Genomic DNA, 22,428 nt, shown 5'->3' on the forward strand with positions numbered 1-22,428 from the left:
AACAAATTGTTCAGTTATTTACCAACTCAGTAGAAATACTTGTTAAAGTCACCCTCCCTGGAGGTCTTCAAGAAAAGACTGGACATGGCACTTAGTGCTCTGGTCTAGCTGACATGGTGGAAATCAATCACAGCTTGGACTTGATGATCCTGGAGGTCTTTTCCAAACGGAATGATTCTGTGATCTGTGTGATTCTGAGAAAATACTGAGGATTTAATACCTGGAGGATTAATATCCTTCTCCCAGCTTTCAGAACCAATCTTTCTGCTATATTATCCCTTTATTTTCAATTACAAATAAAAATTTGAGTGTTGCAGGAAGTTGTTCTTTTTCAACTTTCTTGGTATCCAGCCCAATGGAAAATCTGTCCCAAGACTGCTGGTTATTAACTGAAATCTTAAAACAGCATTATTATAATATTCCCAAATATTTCTGTCCTACTTATCATGATCATATTTTCAAACCACAAGCTAACAACACTGTTTTCTTACTGAAAGCCCTAGTGTACTAAAGACTACTGACCACTAGAACACAACAGTCATTTGTTCTTTATAAGCAGAGCCGGTTCCCCTCTGCAGACTATGCCAAAGAAGATTGTTCTTTGATGTACCTCATTTTAATTTCTTTTAAGCATGGGAGAGTAGAAAAACAAAGATAATTTTGAATATGTTGGTACTATCTGCAAAGATTTATATTAAAGCACAAATATTAAGTTTTTTTTTTTTTAAATTTTCAAGAGTAGTATTAGAAATATCATGTTGGTTCAGAAGTCAGGTAAGGAATTGTTGGCGGCTACAATTCTTTATTGGACATATGTTACTGAGCATTGAACACTTGTTTATGTAGGCACAGATTTAAGAATAACATCACAAAATCAAAAGGCAGACCTGCGCTGAGAAGCAGGCCTGGTGAGTCTGTCTACTCCTACAGCTCAGCTGAGAAAAGGGGAAAAAAAAACTGCCATTATAAGAGAAGAAGCATGTTATAAGTTCTGGTTACAGAACTAGACAATCTTTCCTTCAAGGCCCAGAGCACTGGAAAACCCAGGTCCCCTGTGTACATGCACATCATGTTTGTTGCAGGAAATATTTTAAGTTAGACTTTGCCTTATACAACTGGTTTATCTGTAAGAAAATTTAATAAAGCTGTACTGATTCAAACAGTTCTCTTAACAGTTTTTTTTATGTATTTCAGAATTATATTTCAGAATAAAAACCAATACACTTAAACCCAGATAACAACCTACCCAAAACAGAGCAAGTTTCAGCAAATAGTGACCAAGAAAGAATGAACAGGGGAAGCCAATGTGAGTCATGACTTTAAGCAATGGTCTTTTCCAGATTTCATTCCTGCTTGCATCAGAATTTTCTCCCCAAGAAGATTCAGGAAATAAAAAGGTAAATTGTCTTTCCTCATCTTGTAAGGGCAGTTTTCTACAGTTCTTAGTAACAGAAAAAAAATATACATTTCCAGAGCTTGCCCATATCCAAAAAGGAAAAGGTGGAAAACAACAAGAGGGAGAATAAAAACTAATAAAAGCTAAAACATTATTTTGTAGTAAACATTAGAATATAACGTGCAATAGTGCAATTTCTCCTTTGCTGCTCCAACAATGAAGTCTTGGTAGACAGTCCCCTGCATGTCACCGTGCAGCATCCCACATCTAACTGCGTGCCTGCCGGGCACTGCTGGGTTTGCCAGGCTTCAGAGGCGAGTCGCTGTGTCCGGACTCTCCCTTCCCCTTTCCAAGGTGGCGGAGTTTCTGATCCCAGCGCTGCAGATTGAAAGGCAAAGAAATTACAAGAGAGATTACAGAGCCATGTGTTCACAAACAGCAGCAAAAGCAGAAAAGCCATTACTATTTCCACCACCTTACCCTGCATTGGGCTCAAGGGTGGAATGAGAGCTTATTGGGAAAAGTCACTTTAAATAGGGAAACTGTTTCCTGGCTTTCTTGTAGCCTCTGTTGAATGAAGGGTCTGATACAAGGCACAATGGCTTCAGCACAAGGGGGACTCACCTTCAAAATAAGAAAATTTAAATGAAGCTACTCATGCAGTCTTCGGGGGAAGCAGGATGAAAGAACAGTCAAGTGATTTTTGTTAATTTTTTAAAATTATTATTATTTATTTATTTTTATTTTTGCAGGCAATAGCAACCACAATTAAAAAAAAAAGAAAAGACATAATAAATATAATTGGTACAACTGTTGACGCTCTTGGAAAGGAAGACAATGATGACAAGTGGGTGGGGATGTGGCAGGGTCCTCAACACCCCCAGGCTGGGTGCGAGGGCAAAGGCAGCAAGTCACAGATGACAAGGAAACAAGTGAGAAAGTAAGTATGTTCCCCAAAAAAATTCCAACAAATGATGTTACCACCCAAGAACTGAAACTGAGCAGAAGTCAGCCCATGGCAGCAATGTGATATTTCCTCTGTGGCACTGGATTTCCTAGGGTTCTGCCAAATCAAACAACAACTTGAAATAAGATCCCTGTGTCTTTTCACTCTTGTAATCTCCACTGATGTAAGAAATGTGCACAGAAAATCTTGCATTTATAAACACAACAGTATTTTCCTGCCAGTGACCCTTACACTGATGAAGAAAGTGCTGAGTGGAAGAGCAGACTGGTTTGCACATGCACAACACCATTATGGCAAATCAATAGCTGAGAAATTGTGTCAAAATAAGAATATTCTGTGTAAAGTGACACTCCTAACAATGTCAAAACCACTGATACTTTGCAGCGCATTGAAACATAAAAAGGCAATCCTTACAGAAATTGGAAGGCATTAGAAAACATTTAAATAAGAAAAAAACAGAATATATTTTCATATAGAGAGTTGGGGTTGCTCAGCCTGGAGAAGGGTTCAGGGAGATCTTAGAGCACCTTCCAGTACCTAAAGGGGCTACAAGATAAATGGAGAAGAACTTTTTACAAGGGCATGTAATGACTTTAAAGTGACAGAGACCAGGCTTAGATTAGATATACTGAAGAAACTCTTGACTGTGAGAGTGTTGAGGCCCTGGCACAGGTTGCCCAGAGAAGCTGTGGCTGCCCCATCCATGGAAGTGTTCAAGGGCAGGCTGGACGGGGCTTGGAGCAATCTGGTCTAGTGGAAGGTGTCCCTGCCCATGGCAGGGGGTGGGACGAGGTGGGCAAACCATTCCATGATTCTATAATACATGGCTTGCATTTGAGCTCACTGCTTCCAATTTGCTGTGACATGACTTCCCTATCAGGTTCCTCCCTCAGCCAAGTCAGGAAGATGACTTTAAAATAGTTGCTAATCCACAAAATTTGGTGAGAGCAGAACTCTATTTAAAGAATATTAGATCTTAAAAGTATAATCCTGACTTAGTCAGAAAAACATTTGTAAAGCCCCCAAGTCTGTTTGTTTTTTTTTTAATTCATATCACAACCCCAACTAAGCAGGCATGTGTTGTGGAATGCACAGCTTGCCTACAGAGTTAAAGGACTCCTACTCTCTGCTTTTTTGAGACAGAGGTTTTGACTGCCGCTACACTGGGATACTTTGGAATAATTCAATGTATCCCTTTAGTTTACTCAGCATGCAGTTCTAAGTAATACAGCAAATAACACACCAAGTTAGTTTTCGATACATGATATTAATTAACTGGAGGCAGCATATGCATTTTAGTCCCTTATTTAGATGTTTTATGGCACCCACAACATATGACTTCTGGTGAGGTATTTTCTTACCTTTATTTTTTTACCAAGACGTTCCTTCCACTTCTCGGCTATGGAGCCTTCCACCAAGAGTAACCTACAAAACAGAGACAACCAGTTACTCCATCAAGAGGCTATACAACTCAACACACACAAGACTAAGGTCTCTGTGCCTGTAGAGAGCCTTGCCCTCCCTGAATACCATGAAGGAGATGCACAGACACCCACGCCAAGTTTTCCTTCCTTTTGGCTCTGACGTTCAGCTTTATGACAGGGGAGCAATAACAACAAACGTGCTGCAAGGATAGCACAGAAAGAGTTACCTGGAGCGCTCCTCGTCCTCATAGCCCATAATGATGTACTCTTCATTGGCACTGAGTGGTGGGCACAGGCAGGCAGAATTCGTGTGAAGGCTTACAGTATCCTTTGGAATGTTCACTAGGGAAGATTTCAGGATCTCCTTTACTTCCACTACTGCAGTGACATCATGACATTTAGTCTTCACCTCCTTCACTTTAGCCCGAATGACTGGGGAAAAGTCACAAAGAGCATTGTTAGAAGCAGCAGATAATCCAGGTCACCCCCAAGGTGTTCTTGGTGACGTCTGGGATTAGTCTTTTGCATGGTCCTTTATCAGAAGCTTAGCTGAACTCCTGCAATGTCTCTGCCCCCATCTCTTCCCTTCATTACTTTACCCTCCACCAAGGAGGTCCAGGTATCTCTGTGTGTCTCTTAATGATACGGTCAGGAGCAGGGGTTATATGTACCAGTTGGATTTACGTCCTGTTTAAATCAGGCTTTGACTTCCTTCCTTTCTTCTTCACTCTTTCCACGTTAAATATATTAAATCTATTTCTTGTATGCTCTCCTTCTCCCTTGAGCTGTGACTGTTCCCTCTTTGACTACCTGCATTACAGATGACCAAACTTTATTTATCACTCTGAACCTTTCACAAAAATCAAATGTGCATTAAAACTTCTCATATCACTACTTCTGCTGGATGACAGGCCCTTATGTTTTTTACTCTCTCCAGTGACCCAGCACTAATCTGCTCTGCTCTTTATGAACTTCAAATGCTCCTGATCTTGACCCAATGACCTCTCTAATTGTTTCCTCTCTCACCCCTTCTTTTTGCCTTAAGGAGGAAGGGTTGCCTTTCAAAGGGAAAGCTTTTCATTCTCTCATGGTGACCAGTGAACTGATACCACATGCAAATGCAAAGCCAACCCAGAGGTCATGCTCTAGAGAATGCCACATCAATCACAGCCTGCAAACAAGAGTCCCTTTCCACTACAAACAGGAGATACCCCAAATTCCAAATGTCTCCTATATGAAAAAGGTAATATAGAAGAAAGAAAACCATGGACTTACACATCTCCTCACTTCACATACGTTGCCCTTAACACCATTAACCAGCATGCAGGCACATTAAATGCAGTTGCCAACACACACTAACTTGTGCATCTAGTATGCACAATTTACCCTAAGTGATCCCCTTTCTCAAAACCTTTTAAGATCTCAAAATAAAACATTGCTTTAGTTTGGAGATATTTCAAATGCATTTTGAAACCTCTTTAATTTCAAAAGCTTGAGAAAACGGGCAGGAGCATGCTCAATGATTCTGCCATGTGCAGTTTCTGCCTAGAGAACAGTCACTCTAATTTTTTTATAAACAAGTCCACCAAAACAACATAAAACTGACTAGTGACCTAAAAAGTGTTTGAATACAGTTATAATTTTTTAGCTTTTAACAGCAACTAATTTAAAAAAAGATTGTCTGAGTCTGGTTTTATAAATGTGTAATCCTAATAAATATTATACAATCGCTACCATTTAAATAAATCCTTTAAGTTCACCGAACCTAAGGCTCTTCACCTGATTAATGGGAAAAAGGAAGGGCCCAATTGTTCAGTTCCCATGATATATATTCAGTGGCTTTATCAGCCTAATTTGCTTGAAACAAACAGTATGAAGAAAAATATTAGCCTGGACCTGTGATATGCCTGAAGACCAGGACACATGCACTTTTACAGGTGTTACTGACAGCATAACACAGCTGGCAAGATGTCCATTGCTGGCTTTGACACACCAGAAGGAAAAGAACCTGTTAGATCTCATGGTGAGCTAGTGAGCATGAAAGCTACTAAAAACATCCCCTTCTGCAAAAGCTGAGTATATTGGAAATCACAGAGGCAGTTCAGGCACAGCAGCCCACAATGTCATTTTTGTTGCATCACTGTTCACACTAGAGAAGTACATGAACACCAAATGCCTGCACTAAAACGGAAATAACTCAACAAAGACTCTTGTACTAACATATTAAGCTAATCCCCTCCATCCTTCTAATTTGAAAATGTTTCTGACTACACCTTCCTCCTGTAATAAGTAACACTGGGCTACCATCAGTAACTGTGAACTTTTTTAGGTTTTTTTAATGAAAACTTTCCCCTTCCTGCAGCCTTAAAAGAAGTTGGGAGCTGGCCATGCAGCTGTTCTTACCATAGTTATAGTTGTTGCGTAGATAGGTCTTCTGGGTAGCTTTTACAGGCTTGCACTTGCAGCGGTCTACAGAAACAGAAAGCTTTGTTTAGAAAGAAAAGAATACGTACTCATTAACGATCTTCCCAAACCCCTGCGGTCACACCTAACAAAAATTTCACTGAATTGACTTGTTTATTACAGTAAAATACTAAAAACCACAGGGCATTCCTGGCCTATTCTGCTGGGAGAAGTGGAACTGTCCATGAGACCTTAAATGTTCCTAGGAGAAAAGCTGGCATACTGAAATTTAAAAAAAGCCAAACCCAAACCACAACACAACAACAAAGACACACAGACTTTGAGTCTCAAGTGACAAAATCATCATTTTAAGCCAATTCAAGGTTCAATCTTGGTCACTCCTGTGCTCGCAGGTGCTGTAATTCCATCCTTGCAATGCTGTTCTCTCTTCTGTACTAGACTTAAGGAATGCCCTCCTTTCTGTTCCTTTTATCATACAGACAATAATAGAGACACAGAAAATACTATGGCAGTGCATGACTGAACATTTTTTTGAATACTAGGTATCTCAGGTTAGTTTAGCAAACTTGGATATTCTGGCTAGCAGGCAATTCATAGAATAGTTGGCATTGGAAGGGACCTTTAAAGGTCATGTAGTCCAAACCCCCTGCAAATAAGCAGAGACATCTTCAACTAGATCAGGTTGCTGAGAGGCCCATCCAATTCACCATTAGGAATTGTGTAAATTTTACACAATTTTATTATGACCCAGAAGCCCAAGTTTAATGAAAATAGAGAAATTCTTAGTCCTTGTGGCCATAAGGATAGCCTTCAAAAAACAACACAAATGAGCACTGTCAGAGCAGCATTTCCAAAGGTGCAGATGCTAGACAGCTGGGAATTCTAACAGAGGTAAAAACATTTTCATTAGTGCCCAGGGAGTGCTAACGCTGAAGCTCCCGACCCACATGTTCATTAACACCACTGGTATTTCAGGGCTGGTTGTTCTAATGCAAATATTTACTTATTTTACACTAGTGTCTAAGCGTGGTTTGGTGGAGTAATTTCAAACAGCAGATCCCAGTATTACATATGCATGGCCATCTATTTTAATGCCAACTTATTTCTATACACCATCATTGTAAATATCAATGCATATAAGCTAGTGATTTAGTTAAATCCAACATGAAGAGTGAAAAAGATCTCTTATTTGCTATGTAAGATTCCTGCATATTAAAAAAAAATTTAAAAGATGGAATCATATGGTTACCAACTTCTCAAATCATGATTTATTTTCCACAGGAAGAATTTTTGTAGCTGAAAATACAAAAAAAAAATAACCAGAAAGAGGAAAACATTTCAAAAGAAAAGCATATTGTTTCCTTGAACTTCAAACACATCCTCAGGAATCTATATATAGAGAGAGTACTACAGACTTTAACTTTCCTATGAGTTTGTGTTAAAATAAAAAAAGCAGAGAAGGGAAGTGATTTTTGGCTTCTCTTCTGCCTCTGTGAGCTCATGGATACTGTAGAGCAAATTATAGCTGCTTTTATAAGCTGTCTTGAAGCAGAGCATAAAAGATGTGCTCCTATGAGCCATGCTCACACTGGCACCTCAGCATCAAGTCCAGCAAGTCGTACACTGTAACATTCTCCTGCTCTACAGTACTTTGCACTGTTGCAGGTAAAATAAAATAGACTAAATTGCAAGACAAAAACACAGTCTCACATTTCCTTCAGTTTTAAGACAGTATTGGCTTACTTTATTAATTTCAGAATATATTTTATTAGTCTAGTTCTATTTCTAAACCACAGACCTGCCCATGTTCTTATTGAAGAACATGGGCAGGTCACCCTCATGCTTTTTAAATTTACATTTAAAAGAGCTTTACAAAATGCTGCATTATTCCTAATTACTATTTAGAGATACAGAAACTAACACGAAAGTCATTTGCCAAGGTCATTTATAAAGTTAGAGCCAGAAAACCAATTCCTCTCTCCCAGTTCCTGCTACAGTGATTTTCAAAGGAAGGCAAATGCTGACCTTTCCCCAGGGAGCAGGAACACCCACAAAAGGTGGCTATAAAAATGTACTGCATTGCCTGATGCTGAGGGAAAATCCCATCCTACCTGACAGCCTCCTCAGAAGCTGACAGAATTACCAGAAGAGCTCTGGGACCACAACAATGGTATGTCCCAAGCACAGAGACAGGCAGCAGAGGCTCCCACTGGCTTTGACTGAGATCACAGCTAGCCATTAAACATTCAAGTCAATAGAGGACTAACAACTGCTCAAAATCTCTATCTTTGAAAACTTCACTCTGTAAATGCCGTAAGACATGGACTACATGGGAAAATGGTTTTCCCCATGGATTGCTACCAAGGAACGTCTGTGTCATCTTAAATATATGTGCATGCACAATCAAAAACTTTGTTGTAATACTGTCCCGTACAAGCATTCACACCTGGCAAACACTTCCCTGACAAACCAAGGATAAAAAAAACACTCTAGAAAAATTTTCTAAGACACTGGAGGAGCATGTGATGAAGCAGAAAACAATGTAGTTCACTGCCAATAGAGGTAAAAAAGGTCTCCCAAAAAAACCCCATGCAGACTCAGAGAGAAGGTTTTGCCAGCAGATATTGCCAGGGAAAAATGGTGTCTCAAATAGGGATAACACAAGAGTACTGTTGCCTGCGACCATGCACAGCAGCACAAGCAATAAGCTGCAGAAACCACAGAGTGGAGAATGGGATTTTTAAAAAAATACATCAGTTTGCTACTTGCAAAACAAACAAAATAACTCTATTTACAATGGCAAAACTACAAATTAACTTTACTGAACATATAAATAAAGCAATTTTGAAACATGGCCTTTTGAAACAGGGTCCGACTGCGTTTGTCAGTTCAAACAGATGTAGCACATTGAACTGGAAGTCATGTATGTGCAGTAAAAGGCAGTGATATCAGCAGATATTGCACCAGCAATTTTTCTGCGCATCCTTACCCTATTTTCCAGTGGGGATTTTTTTAGGTCTGGTTTTGCTTTCAGTCATCGAAAAGCATCACAACAGTAACAATATGACTGAAACTTTCCTCTTCCACTGCCGGGTCACTCACTGGAATTACATACTTTCTACATGCCTATGGACAGGCAGCAGTAAAGATACGCTTCATAGTTTTGATATAAGGTGACATTGAGAGCATGCAGCTTTGCTTTCATAGTCAAAGTGAAGCTTGTATGCTCTTTGTACAGTCAGTGTCGAGCATGAAATCCCTACTTTCTCAATGCCACACAATTGAAAATGGCTTAAAACTATAAAGATACTAATGTAACAAATATCTTTAGCAAGTCTTCCAGACATGGTCCCATGCTCAAGACGATTTAAAGCAAAGCTTGCTTTTGTGAGTTTTTCTAACTATACCTGGGTTTCTAGAGGGTATGCACTGTGATTTAAAGAACATTTCACACCTATACAGCTGCTTTCACATTGGGACCTGCTGATTAAATTTTAAAACTGTATTATAAACTGGGCATTACTAATACCTTTTTGCAATTTGGTCACAAAGCTTAATGCTGAAATTATATATATAGGTATCTAAGGTTAGGTTCAACAACCATGCTTAGGTGTTTACATTATTGAAGTGAACATCAATGCACACTGTAGCTCATCAACACCTCTGCAGAAGGAAAGACGTGGTGGCCAATTTTAGGCTTCCAAGTGTCAATTTCTTGACAAAGACGTAAGAGGTAAACTTCGGATGGAATCATAATAAAATTCAAGGAAATCTACAGTCATTGACTTGCTTGAGCAAAAAATTCGCATTCCTATAATTATTAGTTACCAACCTGGGCTTTGCTTCTTTGCATTGGCAAGTAGTGGTAATGTTCAAGGGGTTTTATTCAGTTTTATTCAGTTCCAGCAAAACCAAAACAGAAATAAAAAACAACAGGGGACCTGCTGGAATAAAACTAGCTTCAGAAGGTCCCACCCTCAATCTCCTCAGGCTAACGCAAGTATTGCCATTATCTACGAAGAGTACTGAATTTAATTTGCAAACTTTAAGGTCAGAATGAACCATTATCTTCACTGGTTTTGCCCAGGGAAAAATCAATTCAATGATTACTCTCTCTGTCCAAGAAAAAACTTTCAATAAAATCAGCACAGCCCTCTTTCTTTGATGGACATTTTGAGGCTGACCAGCCCCAAATCCCACCTGCCCTTGGAATGCAAAAGCACAATCTACAGTATTCTCAGTCAAGACAAAGTATTTCAGTATGTATCACTCAGTACCCCTCTTACTTAATCAAATATTTAAAGGATTTGAAAGTCTTCAGCTTATTATACAGTTTTATAAGAATGTACTTACCAATGCCGGCACCTCTACAGTTGCCGTTATTAGAATCCATAGGGAAATCTGGCATGGATTTGTAAAATACGTAAAGAAATGTTAGTATTTTTAATACTGGATTATTTCACTACACATACATTACAATGTTTTCTCTTTGTCTAATATTTAGTATATGGAAACTTAATAACTTCATTAATAAACAGTTTGTAATGTTCTAGAGGTCAATCCAGTAAAGTTGACACAATTTCTTACCCAAATTTCACCTGAATCCAGCATATCATGTTAAATGCTGAAGCATACTAAATATCCAATTTCCATTGCTACAGACTGGCAGGTTTCAGACAAGGATTGACATTTATGTAATGAATTTTGATCACCTACAAAAAACACATGTAATGTTTGCATTTAATTAGATAATGAAGGAGAAATTACTTTTGGGGGTTTTTTTTGGTTACTGAGGAAATCAAATCAACCAACCATAATTATACTGTTGTAGGAAATGCCAAAATAAATGTTTCAGCCCTTCCCCTCAGTTTAAAAACACACTGAATTGGGAGAGAGGCAGGACACTTTATTAGAATGGCACATCAAACAGAAAAACAAATGAGCTTTCAAAGAAAAAGCCCTTTTGTAATTTTGCATGCTTAGTCATTTATGCTGCTTTTCCAATTCTGGAATCTAATATCCTACAATCATCTTTTGTAGATCCTTACATAATCATGGAGGCAACACCGCTGCCTTTACAATGTAGGACAAATGTAACAAAAGCTCCTCTCTTGCAGCATGAGCTGTAAGACAGCCCGGAACACTCATCGTACTCAGTATTCGTGACAGCTTTAGATGTGTGGATTACATTTTAAGGGATGGGATCATTATTTAATCACAAATTCTGTAAATACATTCTCTAAAATACCTGTTTACGAGAAAAATAATATTACTCAGTTAACCTTCTAATTTTGCTTGTTTAAAAAAAATGTAAAATCTCCACCTTAATGAATGCTTATATTACTCATAGCAACATGAAACTTCATTTGCATAAATGAGGATGGAGCTAAATCAGTCAGGGCAAGACTAAAACTGAAAAACAACTAATTCCCTCACATAATAATTAACTTTAAAAAAAATGTGAGACTTCAGGACTAATTATTCTAACCAACATAAAGAGCAAAGGGTATAGAAAATAGCATTGAAAGATTGAACAGATGCTCTTTTATATTCAGTGTCCTGTAGTTAATAAAATATCTGTTGGGGTTTTAGTTTAGTCCTAGGTTTTTTTTCTGTTAAAGGAACTTTTTCCCGTACGCATGTTGCTAGGGGACAAATGGCTGTACTTAAGGAAGACAAAAGAGCTGCCCATTGGGGGTGGGGTGGGCCTGGCTACTCCTTTGTTTCACCTGGGTGTGGGTTCAGTTCGCTCTCGGTGTCCGGAGAGAGAAGCTGCAGAGAAAAGAGCTGCTGGTTCTTTTTTTCAGCCATTTTTCTTTCTGCTGGAAACAACACTGGGATCCCAAAGCCGCCTTCCCTGCCCTGCTGGAGGCCGAGCTGTGGCCGCCCTGCCCCGCTGCTGCTTCGAGCTTTCGCTGCGTTGTAGCCGTGCTCGCCCTGCCTGCCTGACCTCCGGGGGTTCCCCATTTGGATACATCTCGTCTGTCCTCCAGGATTTGTGCTCGTCCCTGCCGCTCCAGCCCGCCGCTCCAGCCCGCCGTTCCAGCCTGCCGCTCCAGTCTGCTGTTCCCAAGAGTCCGGCCGGACACCAGGGCCAGCCGTCTGGGGTTTGTGAAGCCTTTGTTCCATCCCTTCCCGGGATCCCAGGGCACCAGTGCCGCGTGCTCCCCGAGCTCGCTCCGGAGTGCCCCCTGCAGCCGCGGGGGAACCATCGCACCTGCCCTGCTCACCGGGAGCCGCCAGCGCCCCTGCCGGCTGCGAGCGGAACTGCACCCAAGGGGAAAGGGCCTGACAGCCGAGAAGGCTGGCACTGGGTTTGTGATTGTTTGCTGTTACTGCCATAGTTACTGTTGTTTTGTTCGACTGGTTTTAAAGAACTGTTATTCCTATTTCCCACACCTTTGCCTAAAGGCCCTTGATTTCAAAATTATAATAACTCGGAGGGAAAGGGGTTATATCTGCCATTTCAAGGGAGGCTTCTGCCTTCCTTAGCAGACACCTGTCTTTCAAAACCAAGGCAATATCACATCCATTTTCTTGCAAAGAAAGTTCCAAACTACTACAGGATCTCAGTTTATAGAAGAAACCAAACATTTTTATGGAGCCAATCTGGTGTTTGCTTATCAGGTACTTCCATAGAACCTCTGAATCTTCACCATGCTGCCTTGTAACAAGTCAAACTATACAAGCTGATTCTTACTTACATGTTTGATTTTGGTTATTCACCTGAGTTATTCTCAATGCATTAAGAATGCATTTTATATTGTATCAAACGCGTTCCAGTATTCCAGGACATGATAAAAGAGGAACTAAAATGACTTCACTCTTGCAAATGGTAAGAAAAAGATAACCACACTTCTCATTCTTCCTCTCCTGGGCCAGTTATCTATTTTCTTGTTCATTTAGCCAAGCTGTAGCTTTAAATCTACAATTCCTTCTGATGTCTGATGTGATAAAAGCATAGAGAGCACTCAGGTCTATGGTCTGATAATCCTCCCATCCACTCCAACTACAGACAAAAGGTCTGCAAAACCCTCCAGCCACCAAGCACAGAGAGGCGGCTATATAGGCCTCTCTGCGTACCTAGGACTGGCCTCAGATGTTCACCATTCTGGGCGTCCGAAACCCCTGCAGAGAAAGCTCTCCAGCTTCACTGCCCCTCTCACACAGCTGCCTTGGCCACATTCTCAGGTTTCCTTGAAGGCTATCTGCATATGCCCAAGCCAACTCCTCTAGTTTTTCATGTGGGCCAGCAAGCTAAAATTCCTACCAAAACAGGTATTGCAGGGATAGTTTGTTCATACCTTCAAAGCACATTCCCCATTCCACCAAAATTGTTAATGGGAGCAGAAAAAAATCTTCATCACAGAGAAGACAAGAGAAGTATCAGATTAAATGCTTACCATCTTCCATCCATGGAAGGAAAAAGAAGCCCTGAAGTGCACTGTCCCTACCTAAACCAAAGACAGATCCCAAGCAGGCATGACTTCATGGTGCTCAAGCAAACCAAGTCCAATTCACATTGAAATTACAACTCAGAATAAACCAGAGCCCAGTAAAGGGTTCACAGACTTTCCTGGACAATGTGGAGTATGATGCTCATGGGTATTGGCTGAGGAACTGTCCTTTGAGCTCACACCAACACAAGGAGGACCGGTGAGCACTTGATATGGCCAGCATAAACCTGGTCCTGCAAACAAGCATGGAACTAACCTGCTTTATGCCAGATGTTTCCATACTCTCTTAGGTACCCAACTTGTTTTTAACCAAATTACAACACACCACAGCCTCAACCCACCTCCTAATTCTGCACTGCCGGGTCACCTGTCCTACCCCAAACCAGTACTACCCAATGAAGTAGCTGGGTGTGCAGCCGGAGTAATTTGGACACTGTGTGCAAAGCACCCATTAATGGAAGTGACTTGGTTTCTGTGCCTGCACAAAGGCAGCAGTGCAGCCTTGTGGTCAGAGCATGGTGCCCATCAGTGAGCAAAGGAAGGGTGAACAGGTACTGATACATCACTTCATAGATCATTTCCTAACTTGCAAGGACTTGGGCCAGGCAAGTATTGACCTTGCCTTGATGCTTATCTTTTCCAATGCATTCATGCCTATTTAGGGGTGACTGGTTTCTACAGTAGGACAGGAGCATGGGCTCATGGAGGGGACTGGAGACCTCTGCCACTGTATGACATCTCTCATGAAAGCCTTCTCATTTCTCTGACCCTTTCCCCAGTTAAGCTCATACAGTCTGGTCTCTTCTCACCTACCAGAGAGGAGATTGGAAGAGGGTCCAGGCCAGGCCTGCAACCAGCTACTTGTCAGATCTTAAGTGGGTGTGAGCACCCATGAATTCCCAGCCCCTGTCCCTAGCAGCCTGACTCCACCAGGAGACACGCACTGCTGAGACCATCAGCTGTAACGCAGACAGAGAGGGGGAAAAAAAAGCTATTAAAACCCCAAACAACTGACTTCCTATTGTTCCACTTCTCTTCACAGGCAAACCCTCTGCCAGGTTCTATCTATGCAAAGCAATCTTTCTGAAAGAAATACCTGTCAGTGATGATTAGCAGGATTGCCAAAGAGGGGAATATTATATCCAGAAGCCCAATCCAAGAGTTTCCTATTAAATTTTGTTTAGGAGAGCAGGGGACAAAATCCAAACAGTTTTTTCCAGTAAGCCATCTCAATTAATTGCTTTTCAGAAGTATTCTATATAAAAAACCACAAAACACTAGCAAGGAGAGCTAAATAAAAGCCATGTACACAGTAAATGTACAAAATAACAATGCCCATACCACAGATTTGGATGAGAGGTTTGGAAAAGAGAAACAACTTGGTAATACCTAGTTTTGAGCAAACATATTTCCTATATCACTGTTTAAATAAATAAAAATTTTAAAAGGCAGAGGAAGGCCAAAAATAACACGATCCTGATTGTCATTATGATTAAAGAATGTGGCCCAGCTATTACCAAAGCCACTCCAGGCACCCTGTTCCAAAGAACTAAACCACAGCCAGAGGCTGCTGCTTGGGTACCTTCAGACTGAGACATCTGTGAGTCCCATTAATTAAGAAACCCTTCCACAATGCATGAGTTCATTGTCATTTACTTCAGCTCTTAGTACAGTGAGGATCTTTGCTAAGTTGGTAGCAAAAACATGCACAGAAAAGCCAAGTGATAGGAAAATTGATTCTAGTTAACATTTAATACAAAGAACTCAAATTCCAAGTTGTAGAGCAGCCAGCAACATGGCTGCTCCACATAAAAAATGATTCCTCATAACAGATCCCACCAGGTTTTGATGACATTTAATGGTCCAAGTATTGACTAAATGCTTAGACTGTAAAATCCAGGGGACTCAGCCAAACTGTAGCGAGCGCCAAACACCATTGGTGGTATCTTCATTACTAAGATTTAAATTCTCTTATTTACTGCTCCTGTCCTCTTTCAAGCTTGAAGCTTGTAATAGATTTATTATCTAACTGAGAAATGAGGCTGCTCCCAAGTTTCAAGCAAAGACCTAAAGAAATCTCAACTTTATAAATGATAACCGGGGTATGACTGCTCATCCTCAGCACAGTCTGTAACACTCCCCCAGCACTGTCATGAACATCGACTGCTCTAAGTAGAGCTAGGCAAAAACTGAGTCACAACAAATTTGATCTGGAGCTTGGAAACCACTGTTTTGGAAATTAAGTTAATAATATATAAGAAACAAGCATGGGAAATGGCTTGTTCACTTGTCTTTTAAGCCTGTAATGCCAAATTAACATACTGGGTTACTATGAACTCTTGCAGACAGACACAGAGGACTTGGGCAACATGGAGAAATCATGGGTTCATATTTATTTAAGAAAATAGGTGTCCATCATGTGAATAGTCTATAATTTTCTTTAATGTTTAAGAGATGGTGTTTTTTAAAAAAAAAATTCAAAGTTCTCCTCAGATATTTTATCATAGTTTGGGTCTTATCTACACATGGTTGATACCTTGTGATGTTGCTTCCCTTTCCTCCAACATCTTATTAACAGGCCAATATGACTTCAAGATACTTTCTTATCTAAAGAAGATAAGACAACCTGCCTGATAGATCTGTCTTCCCATACGCACAGTACCCATCACACTGCTCTGGTTTTGTTGTTAGTTCCCTCTTCAAAACAGGAATAAACATTTCACTTGAGACATAAACACTCTGCTAGGCAGTAGCAGCCAAGGACACATGTTGAAGATGCTTTTTCAGTCAGCATCCCAACATCAACACTGGTCACTTATTACCTGTAAAACTAAAGATAGGTCCTGCCTCTGAAATTCTAGATTAGAGACAGTTTTGTCTCTTAGCAGTTCCTGCTGCTTCACAGACCTAAGAAGGTTTGGCAGTGCCGTGCCATGAGGGAAGCAGATAATCTTATAGAATGGAGGAAGAATAAGCATATGCACATGAAGACAAATATATGGAGCAAATGAACAGGACCTCCCAGAGATGTAAGACAGCTTGTACTAATGTCTGCAAGCAGAACCACTTTCATCTCCAAAAGCACAGGACAGGGATGTGGGATAAATGCCATAGGACACTTCAGACATTAGCATGCACTTCTTTGATATCTGAGGTGTTAATGTATTGTCAGGATGCTCTTTCATCCTCCATCCTGGATGATGATTTGTTGGATCTTTCAAAAAACCAAAATATTCAGCATCACACTCACCTCCAGAACACCTACACCATGCCTGTAGCATCCCTCTGCTTTCTGGCTTTAAAGGAACCCAGATGTTTCCCAAAGAGAATGAAAAATTGAGAAACATACACTTCCCACATGACACTTGTTTCAAGCTGGTCTCTGTAACTTGAGGAACTTAAGACCTCCAAATCAGCACTCCCACTCGGGTTTTGGAGATCAGCACGAGCCCAGGGTGTGAGCACAGCTGTTCCTCTAACTGAGCCCAAAACACAGCACTGTTGTCAGCTTTCTCCATCACAGACACAGCAGCAGCTGCTTCACCCCTTCACCATGTCACTAGCCCCTTGGTCCTGTGACAGGAAGTGTCTAGATCTTTCTCACCACCTAGGCTCAAATGGAAAGATGTCCTAGAAGATGTCTGTGGTGGACTATGCCTCAACAGCTGAAAGTGAACTTCTTACTGGGATTTATCACAGATTTTACCAACCACAGTTCCTCTATAGCAACAGTCACAGGCTACTGGGATGCAGGGAATACAACTGATGGAAATTGGGCTTGTGAACACAGTCCCTGCTCTGACAAGGACAAACACTGACTACATCATCTGCAAGGCTGCTCCCTTATGGAAGGGACTAGATAAATGTACTAATGTTCACCAGCAATAATGCAGAAACCTCAAGAGGAGAGGAAACAGTAGAACCCTGTTACAGGTAGCAAAAGAATGAAAGCAAAAACAAGATTTCACTACCGAAGAATAGAAAAAGCCCCTTCTACAGCAGAAAGCCATAAAACAATGGATTTATATTTCTGACTGCTCTATTAGATGTAGTTTACAGACAGCAGAAGGGGCTAGAATGCTTAGGAGATAAATGAAAGCAAATACAAGCAGGTATTCTGCATGCTTCTCATCAGGCAGTTGGTTATTCGTGTCTCCTACTTGGCTGCAATCTTTTATTTGGAGAATTGGATTTGAAAGTGTTCACCTTACCTCTTCCTAGAACAGGAATCCTTCCCTCTGCTTTCTAAAAGAACAGTTTTATTCCCTCAAGAAGGATTCTTTCAGTCTGGTGCATAATGCATCAGTTCAAAATATTCAGCCCAGAAATGAGAATGTCATCAGGTTCTCATTCACTGAAAGAGAGTTTTCATGGATCTGGCCCTGGAATCCCTCAAAGAGGTTATTGTACTGCTGAGGTCCTCAGAAATAGGTAACTTGGGGGCTATTTCAGCCAAGCTTCCTCCTTCCAGATTTGAATGTGATTGCTTTCAAATCGCTGCAGACCTGCCAAACCTTGCTCATGTTGAAGCCATTTTTAAGGTAGTTTTGAAAGCACCTCAATGCTGCAGGGAAAGGTGCTTGGTGCTCAAAACCACATCTCCCCAAAACTACCCCAGCAGGACTGCAGCCCTCAGAGAGCAGCAGCTGATGGCAAAAATAGATGATTGCATTCATGGGCTGGGGAAAAAAGTATGAAAAGGCAAGAGGGAAGCAGTTAGAAGTTAGAAATAGCAGTAATGACTGGAGATATCAGGGTATGGAGGTTTCAAGAGGTGCAGAGGGTAAGGGAATGGAGTCAGAGAAGGAGTAGAGTTTGTCTGGCCTGTAAATAAATGGAGATGGAGAGAGCAGCTTACCTGGGAAGGCTGCGCTGGGGGGCACAGTCAGGAAACCGAAGCATGATATTTTGTTAGGAGAAGAAAACAGGAATTACGGTGTTTGGCATTACTGGCAGTGGGATACATAAAGCATTTGATAGTGGGACAGAAGCACAGTCAAATACTGTGCTGAGCACAGCATGAAAAATCCCCCTTTCATTCCCAGGCTACTGCTGGGGGAGGACAGAGAGGTGAGATCTGCTGCCTGTCAGTGAGCTCCCATAACCCAGCACTGCAGCAGTGGGCACTGAAGGAGCCAGGTAGCAGCACAGCAAGCTTGTGGGGTGCATGGGTGCTGCTCTGCTCTGACCCCTCTGGTCAGCTCTCCCACCCCAGTACTGCTCTCCCACTCCTCTGATGGAGAGGTCTGGCAGACCCACCATCACTTTAACTTTGCATCAAAGAAAATGGTTGCCTGGTTCCATCAGCAGCAAATGCTTTCCTGAAAACATACAGGAACCATAGTCACTTTGTAAAAGGTCAGAGCTCACTCGTGATAACCACCCACTGGCTTGGTTTAATTTCCCGTTCAATAGCTCCTTGAATTCAGTATTTCTGTGGTGCTCAGCTCACCACATTGGAGCAGTGTCCTGCCAACTCCTCCAGCCCAAAGGCAGCTGTGACAAGAGCAGGATCCCTAAACCACAGCAGGTTTGTAGCATGGTGGTGGCCTGAGCAGTCAGCAGTCCTCGCCTGACTGTGCAGAGATGCTCCTGCCTCCGACAGTACTGCTGGGTGGCAGCTGGACACCCAGCACCAGCCATCCTGTGGGATCACAGTGAGCTCAGCTGGTGAAACAGGATGCAGTGAGAAAATTGAGGGGTTCCAACAGCTCCTCTGAGGCCACAGTGGTCAGACATCATCAGGGCTGCGCTGGAGTTGACTCAGGTGAAGGAGGCAGCATTTGGCTCAGTTCAGAGACGTTGGGAACAAAACACAGTGGTAGGCTGCACTTTGCTACGCTCCTCACCTGGCCATAAATCTAGAGCCCAGGGACCTGCTGAGGAACCTGTGCTGTAACCTGTACCTTCAGTGCTAACCACTGAGATGAGCATGTTTTCTCCCCTTCAGGTGTGCATGTACCACCACTGGCATAGGAGGTGTCTGGGGAGACCCCAGCCCCCAGCTCCTGCCTGGGGCTCCTCTGGGCACAGATCTTTCCCCAAAGTCTGTGGAGCGGTGGCCTTGTGTGGGAGGGGAGCAACCTGCTTTGGGAGAGAGCAGCTGGAGATGAGCAGAGAGGAGCAGGAGGGAGCCGGCAGCCTGAGGGCTGCCCCTCACTTTGGTGGCTCTTCCTTCTCTGCCAGCAGCCGCTGCCGATGGATCACCGAAGAGTGGTATGGAAACGTTTCCCGTTCATGTGGAACGAGGGCTGTCGCTCCCACACTCGTAAGCGCTCCCCAGAGAGGTGGCGGGGCTGTCACTTGTCACACACACTCTGTGCCCAACAGCAAAACTTTTCCAGCAGCGATGCGGCTGCTAAAGGCAGAGAAAAAAGAGCAAAAGAGCGAAGGGCAAAGCAAAGAGAATCCGAGAACAGTCGGAGGGGAGGCAGGGCTCCCGGGCTGGCTGGGCTGCCCTCCCCGCCCGCTGCCCATTGTCCCCGTGCCGGTGCCGGTCCCCGCGCACTCACCCGCGCCCTCGGCGGTGACGATGGCCTCGGGGGAGATGCAGACCCCGCGGTCGTAGACCGGCAGCTCGTCGCAGGCCAGGCTGTCGGGCCAGGCGTGGCTGTACCGGACCAGGACGGGCTCGCAGCCGGCGCGGGCGCGCTCGCAGACGGACTTGCAGGGCTTGATGGGCTCGTGCTGGAAGTCGATGGTGCAGATGGGCGCGTACATGGCGCAGAGGAAGAAGAGAAGGTCGGGGCTGCAGTTGGTGCCCAGCAGCCCTTCGAACTGCTCCATGGCCAGCACGGCGTTAGCCTGCGTGCTGTGGTGCAGGTGGTTCGGCATCTTGGTCATGTTCCAGGGCAGCGGCTTGCACAGCGGGATGCGCACCGGCTCGCAGGCCGCCCCCCGCCCCGCCGGCGCCCGCCCCAGCACCAGCAGCCCGGCCAGGGCCAGCACCGGCAGCCCCCGCCACATGCCGCCCGCCCCGACGGTAACCGAGGGGCCGAGCGGGCACAGCGCGGCGCGGGGGCGGCTCCGCCCGCCCTGGCTCAGCCCCTCCGCGCTGCCCCCGTCGGGCGCTCACGGGGTCCCGCCTCTCCGCCCCGCAGCCCGGCCCCGAACAAAGGAGAGCCCCGGGCAGGGGAGGGGGAGCTCTGCTTTCTGGGAAGAACGAGAGAGAAATTTGCCTCGTCCTCGCCGGAAAGCAAGCGAGCGCTTAAATTCTCCCCGAAGTAAAAACCTTACTGTGAACATGAAACACGATTTCAGACCAATCTCTCGGAAATACATTCATATATTTTTTAGGAAAGACCTGGGTTTTTTGCACACACTATGCTGGATGCAAATGCTTAAGCAGGAGGTGCACACCAAAAGCACGTCACCTAGACAGTGATGGGTGACCAGTTTTAGAGGAGAGTAATAATGTTGAGAGGCTTAAAAATGAGGGAGATTCGGCTGAGCAGCTGAGGATGTTTTCTTTTCAGAAGGTTAAAAAAAAAAAAATTGAAGACGCCAGATGTTTAAGATACCTTGAAGAGCAGTGGCACAATAAAGGGAGTTCTGACTTGATCTGAAAAAAAGCACCTTGATGTAATCACAGAATCACAGAACAGTTTGAGCTGGAAAGGACCTTAAAGATCATCTAGTTACAACCCCCTGCTATGGACAGGCACATCTTCCACTAGACCAGGATGCACAGAGAAAACAAGCTGACGTTTATTAGCTGAATAAATTCTTTCCAGTTATAAACATACTGAGCAACTGCTCGATCATGCATTTATTATTCCAGTTTCTGCCACTAAATCAAACCTGTGAGTAGAAACACACCTACCACAAGCCACTGCTCAGAAACCAGACCAAAAACGTGAATGGGCTGTGAAAGCAACCATGGATACAAACTCAAAAACACAGGGTCCTAAGCCTGGAAAGGCTTTCTTGCAGTTTTTAATTTTATGACTGCAGATGAAACCTTGATCCTTTAACTCAGCTGCTGATGTCCTGGCTCCAGCAAAGGCACATGCCAAGCAAACAAGGAGTTATAATATGGCCAGTGGAGTAAAGGTACCTTTTATTTGCCTACCTCCACAGGCAGTTGTTAGTTTCAAGGACCAAAGCCTTGTTCCCTGTACTCCTAGAAGAAAATTTGGGCCTCAAAGGGGGGAAGAAATGTTCACACACATGTGCATATGACAGCCTTGGGAGCCATCAGTCAGGCTGCCCCTGACCCTGAGCCTGCATCCAGGCTTGCAAAATAGCCAGGAAGGCAGGCAAAGGGAAGCTTGCTCATTTGCAGGGGGAATTAGAGAGAGAACTGTTTTTACCCATCTTCTCAGCTCTTCAAATTTAGTCATAGCAAAGCCTCAGGCTTGAGTTTTCCCTTGCAGTATGAAAAATTACATGTTAAAAAAGTATGTGGTAATAAAAACCTTATCCAGCTGGTTGGGAACTGAATACATTGGGACCTTACCTGACTGCGGTGAGTGTGAGAGCGGTGCATCCCTGAGAGTCTGAGTCCAGTGAGATGGGCCAGAGCAATGCAAAGTACCCATTAACATGAATGAACTACTTGAACATGAATTTTCTGCTTCAATATGAAATTCTCCCATCTCTGTTTTTATTTCTGAGAATATTTTTTCAGATTGATAATTACACAGAACAGCTTTAAAAACATTTCCTGTGCTTTGCAGGAAAAAAGCATTGATAATACTGAATATTCCTATGCCTGCAGTAAGGCTATGAAGTCCAAAAATTTAATTTTTTAGCCCCAAG

General features: G+C 42.9%; 1 protein-coding gene across 1 annotated transcript; it reads right to left on the minus strand.

Annotated features, from left to right (window-relative positions):
• Positions 1 to 770: 770 nt before the first annotated feature.
• Positions 771 to 20,649, minus strand: FRZB (frizzled related protein). The gene is made up of 6 exons (XM_039555226.1): positions 20,181 to 20,649; positions 10,565 to 10,612; positions 6,191 to 6,256; positions 4,015 to 4,219; positions 3,725 to 3,788; positions 771 to 1,774 (listed from the first exon to the last, which is right to left on the minus strand). The coding sequence occupies exons 1-6, from the start codon at positions 20,632 to 20,634 to the stop codon at positions 1,664 to 1,666; spliced, it is 948 nt and encodes a 315-aa protein (XP_039411160.1). The 5' UTR covers positions 20,635 to 20,649; the 3' UTR covers positions 771 to 1,663.
• Positions 20,650 to 22,428: the final 1,779 nt, after the last annotated feature.

The sequence above is a fragment of the Corvus cornix genome, chromosome 7 (assembly GCF_000738735.6).
Source record: "Corvus cornix cornix isolate S_Up_H32 chromosome 7, ASM73873v5, whole genome shotgun sequence".
NCBI lineage: Eukaryota > Metazoa > Chordata > Aves > Passeriformes > Corvidae > Corvus > Corvus cornix.